Source organism: Sylvia atricapilla, chromosome 18 (genome assembly GCF_009819655.1).
Source record: "Sylvia atricapilla isolate bSylAtr1 chromosome 18, bSylAtr1.pri, whole genome shotgun sequence".
Lineage (NCBI taxonomy): Eukaryota > Metazoa > Chordata > Aves > Passeriformes > Sylviidae > Sylvia > Sylvia atricapilla.
The window spans coordinates 7920008-7923533 of record NC_089157.1 but is presented as its reverse complement, the minus strand read 5'-3'; the positions used below and the strand labels follow the sequence as shown (position 1 = coordinate 7923533).

At 50.3% G+C, this 3526-nt stretch overlaps 1 protein-coding gene across 1 annotated transcript; it reads right to left on the bottom strand.

Annotated features, from left to right (window-relative positions):
• Window positions 1-2619, bottom strand: MYADML2 (myeloid associated differentiation marker like 2). Its single transcript, XM_066332176.1, has one exon. The coding sequence runs from the start codon at window positions 2218-2220 to the stop codon at window positions 1315-1317; it is 906 nt and encodes a 301-aa protein (XP_066188273.1). The 5' UTR covers window positions 2221-2619; the 3' UTR covers window positions 1-1314.
• Between the last annotated feature and the right edge of the window lie 907 nt (window positions 2620-3526).

Here is a 3526-nt window from a genome sequence, read left to right as displayed (position 1 = left end):
TAAGCGTACATCTGCCATTCAGCTTTATTTTGTTTTGGTTAAAAAATAAATCTTGCTTCTGACAGGCAGCTAGTGGAGATTCTAATCAAAGCACTCAAGTCTGCATATGCTGCACAAGCACTTGAACAGTCTGGCTTCTCCCTGGAACAAATGAAGATTCCTATGGGGCATGAAATCTGAGCTGAGAAGTGTGGAACTTTAAAGTGGGTGTTTTGTCAGGGATGGGTCTGAGAAATTTGGCTCCTCAGTGATGCAGCCTGCTCAGGAATCCTGTGCCTGAGCTGCTCTGGGGTACTGTACACATGTTCTGTCCTGTCCTGTCCATGCCCCCTCCCTGCCCGGTTTGGTCTCTTGTGCAGCACTGTGAGATCAATTAGTCTCTGCCTCCCCTTTCCCATGCCCCCAGAGTTTATCTCCAAGCCACCAGAAAAAAACCCCTTGACCCCAGTGTAAAGAAATGGTGGCCCATGAATCAAGACAGAGCACGTGCAAAGGTGTTTTCTGTGCTGCTCAAGTGAGGATGGCCGGTCACACACAGTCACTTTGGAGGTTGGCTCTGTTCTGCAACCTGATTCTCAGCAGTAAAGCCCCAACTTTACAAAGTTTCATTTCTGTAGTGACTCAGTGTTTGCTAAATGGGAATATTAAATTAAATAGGCCACCTCCAAGGTGTGCCCTTAAGGATATTCCTTTTCTGTGCTAGTCAGCAAAGGAGAGGAAGGGAAAAGACTGGCAACCTTCAAAATACTGTTATGGCTACGATGTTCTTCTCAGAAACACCCAGACTGGAACTGCCCACATTTGTAGGCATTCCATGTCTCACAACACAGTCCAAACTAACCCAAACTCCAAGGGATTGATTTTCATCTCCTGAACTGGTGTTTCTTCATGCAGCTTTTACTTCTCCACTTCCTGAGTAGTCACTTGGTTACCGTTAAGTCACTTGGTTAACAGTTTCAAAATCCTTGGTGTCTTTCCTAATAATTTGGCTCAGTAACCTGGTAGCCTGCAGCTCCACTGCTGTGGCTACAAGCATTCCTGCTGTCTGCAGATGCACGTGCAGCTGTGTCGTTCCTTCACGCTGGCACCAGGCAGGTGAGGCAGAACCATGGGGGAGTTGGGCTGTCCCTCACATCAGCTGCAGCCCACCTGCTCCAGGTCACTAATTTGTTAGTGTAGTCAGTCCTCACCTTGAAGTTTGGGTGATGGTGTTGTGTGCATGCCTGCTCAGCACCTCTGTGCCCCTCGCCCCGTCCCCCTGCATCTGCAGTGGTTCCCAGCACTGAGATGCCCCCACAGAGGCCGACCCTCAATTCAGAGGTGTGAGACAAAGCGGATGCGCTGGGAGTATGCCAGGTCCACGACATAGAGCAGCAGGTTGACATAGGTGAAGATGGCAATCACCAGCTGGCTGTCCCAGGGGCACTTGCCCTTGGCACAGAGGCCAGGGCGTCGTGGGGAGCCGTACTTGCTGTCAAAGCAGAACACTGGCCAGATGACCGCAGCACTCACGTAGAGCAGCACAGCCCCAAAGGTGTAGATGACCACAGAACGCTCAAAAGGGAACCACAGCAAGGCAGTCTTACCTGTGACACTGAAGGCCACTACCACCACTGTCACCACAAAGCAAAAGCTGTAGACGGCCACACACCACTGTGTCGCCACGTACTTGCCATATTGGCTGTCGTTCACCAGTGCCCCAAAGATGATGCAGGCCACAAAGGCCTGAACAATTTTCAAGAGCCCGGAGACAGTGGCCATGTAGCTGGTGACTTGTCCCGGTTTTGCCCTGGTTAAGAACACTTCAGAGGCATAGGTGACAAACAGAAGGCCCGCGAAGACGCTGGCTGCGATGCGGAAATCTCTCACCTCGCAGCCGATGGGGTAACAGCCCACCTGGACGAAGTAGAGCGGGTAGATCACTGCAGCCGTCAGGGACATGAGGGTGGCAAGCATGGCAAAAGCAGCAGTGAAGTTTCCCCAGGAGAGGCTCAGGCAGCTGTGCAGGTGTGTGAACTCGCAGGTGATGATGAACACAGTGATGGCAAAGCAGAAGGTCCAGACAAACATGCAGAAGGTGCCGTAGGCAGCACTGAACCCCCCTTGGTGGGCAACCAGGCTGAATGTGGTACATCCAAAGGTCATCTGCAGCAACCGGGCTATTCCTACAGGGGAAGTCACTGCAGCTGTGTTCAGATACGGCCCTCCCGTGCTCTCCATTATCTTTCCAGTCCAGCAGACAGTGCATTCAAAGCCTCCTCAAACGTCCTTTCTGGATCTTGCACCTTTGCCCTGAGTCACACCTGGTCCCAGCTCAGTGGAGTGGCAGCTCAAATCCCGCTGGTCTCTGCTGGCATCAGTGGGAGCTGCCTCTGACGCTGCATCTCTGGCAGCTCTCTGCACAGACCTGCGGCTGCGGGGAGGTGACTGGCTGGCTCTGCCCACTGGCTGTAAGCTCAGGGTGCTGCCGTTCACTCTCTCTGCTTTCTCAGGTCTGAAACCTGCCTCTGTGCTGTCCTTTGGTTGTCTCCCTTCCCACAGGACGGTACTTTTCCCTGTAGGTTGACATTTATTCCATTTTAGCTCTGCAGCTGTAGCTTTCTGCTGCACCGTTCACAGGAACCTGGAGTATAAATAGGGGCTTTATTAATAGTTCTGGAATGAGTCCTGCCCCCACTCAGCTGTTGGGAGCGGGTGTTATTTAACACTGAAGCTGCGAGCTCCATCAAAGGCTCTTGATTATCCTTCTGCTGTTCTTCTTGAAACTCTGGGGTCACTGGAATGCTGCTGTTCTCCACACCACCCCCCACGCTGAGGGGAGGTGTCTGGCTGTGGCAGTGGGCTGTCATCCAGCCATGCTGCAGGAACAAGAGCTCAGTCCTGCAGACCCAAGAGCCCCTGAGTGGGGGGTACAAGCCCAAAGGCAGCACAAATCCTATAAAAGAAAGGATTTAGGCCAGAGGCTGAATAAAAGCTGACTCACTTTGCTGCAGTTGATCTGTAGCAGTGATACATTTACCTGCTGTGTTTTGTGTGACAGCTTGTGGCTGTGAAGGTTGACAGCACTCATCCTAAACATTTCCTTAAACTCTTCCCTGTCTCTCTTTTACTTTATGTGGAAACCAGTTTTTCTTGTATCTCTGAATGCAATAACTGAATACAATTGTTTTTTTAAAAATTGCTTTGATATTCTTAGCTCCCTTTTGGAACACAGATTTGAATAAATAGTGTCAAACTCTCCCTCCTGTGAGATCAAAGCTTTCACAGTAAGCCATTCCTAGTATACAGTGCCCCCTAGACTTCATCTCTACCCAGAAATCTCTTAATTATATCTCTGAAAGCCCCAAACAAAATTTCTGATGTAATTTCAGAATGGTAATGGGTGAATGTTTTCACCACAACATAGCAGAAAATTTCCTCCCTTACCCCACAGCAGCACTGCTGACTCCTCACCTGCAGTACTCATCCCAGTATGGAAGCAGAAAAATGTATTTGCTGGAATGGCTCACATGTGAACAGTAGAAAT

Bases quoted from the DNA above. Each gene is read 5' to 3' on its own strand.
- MYADML2 (XM_066332176.1), bottom strand. From the start codon at position 2,220: ATGGAGAGCACGGGAGGGCCGTATCTGAACACAGCTGCAGTGACTTCC.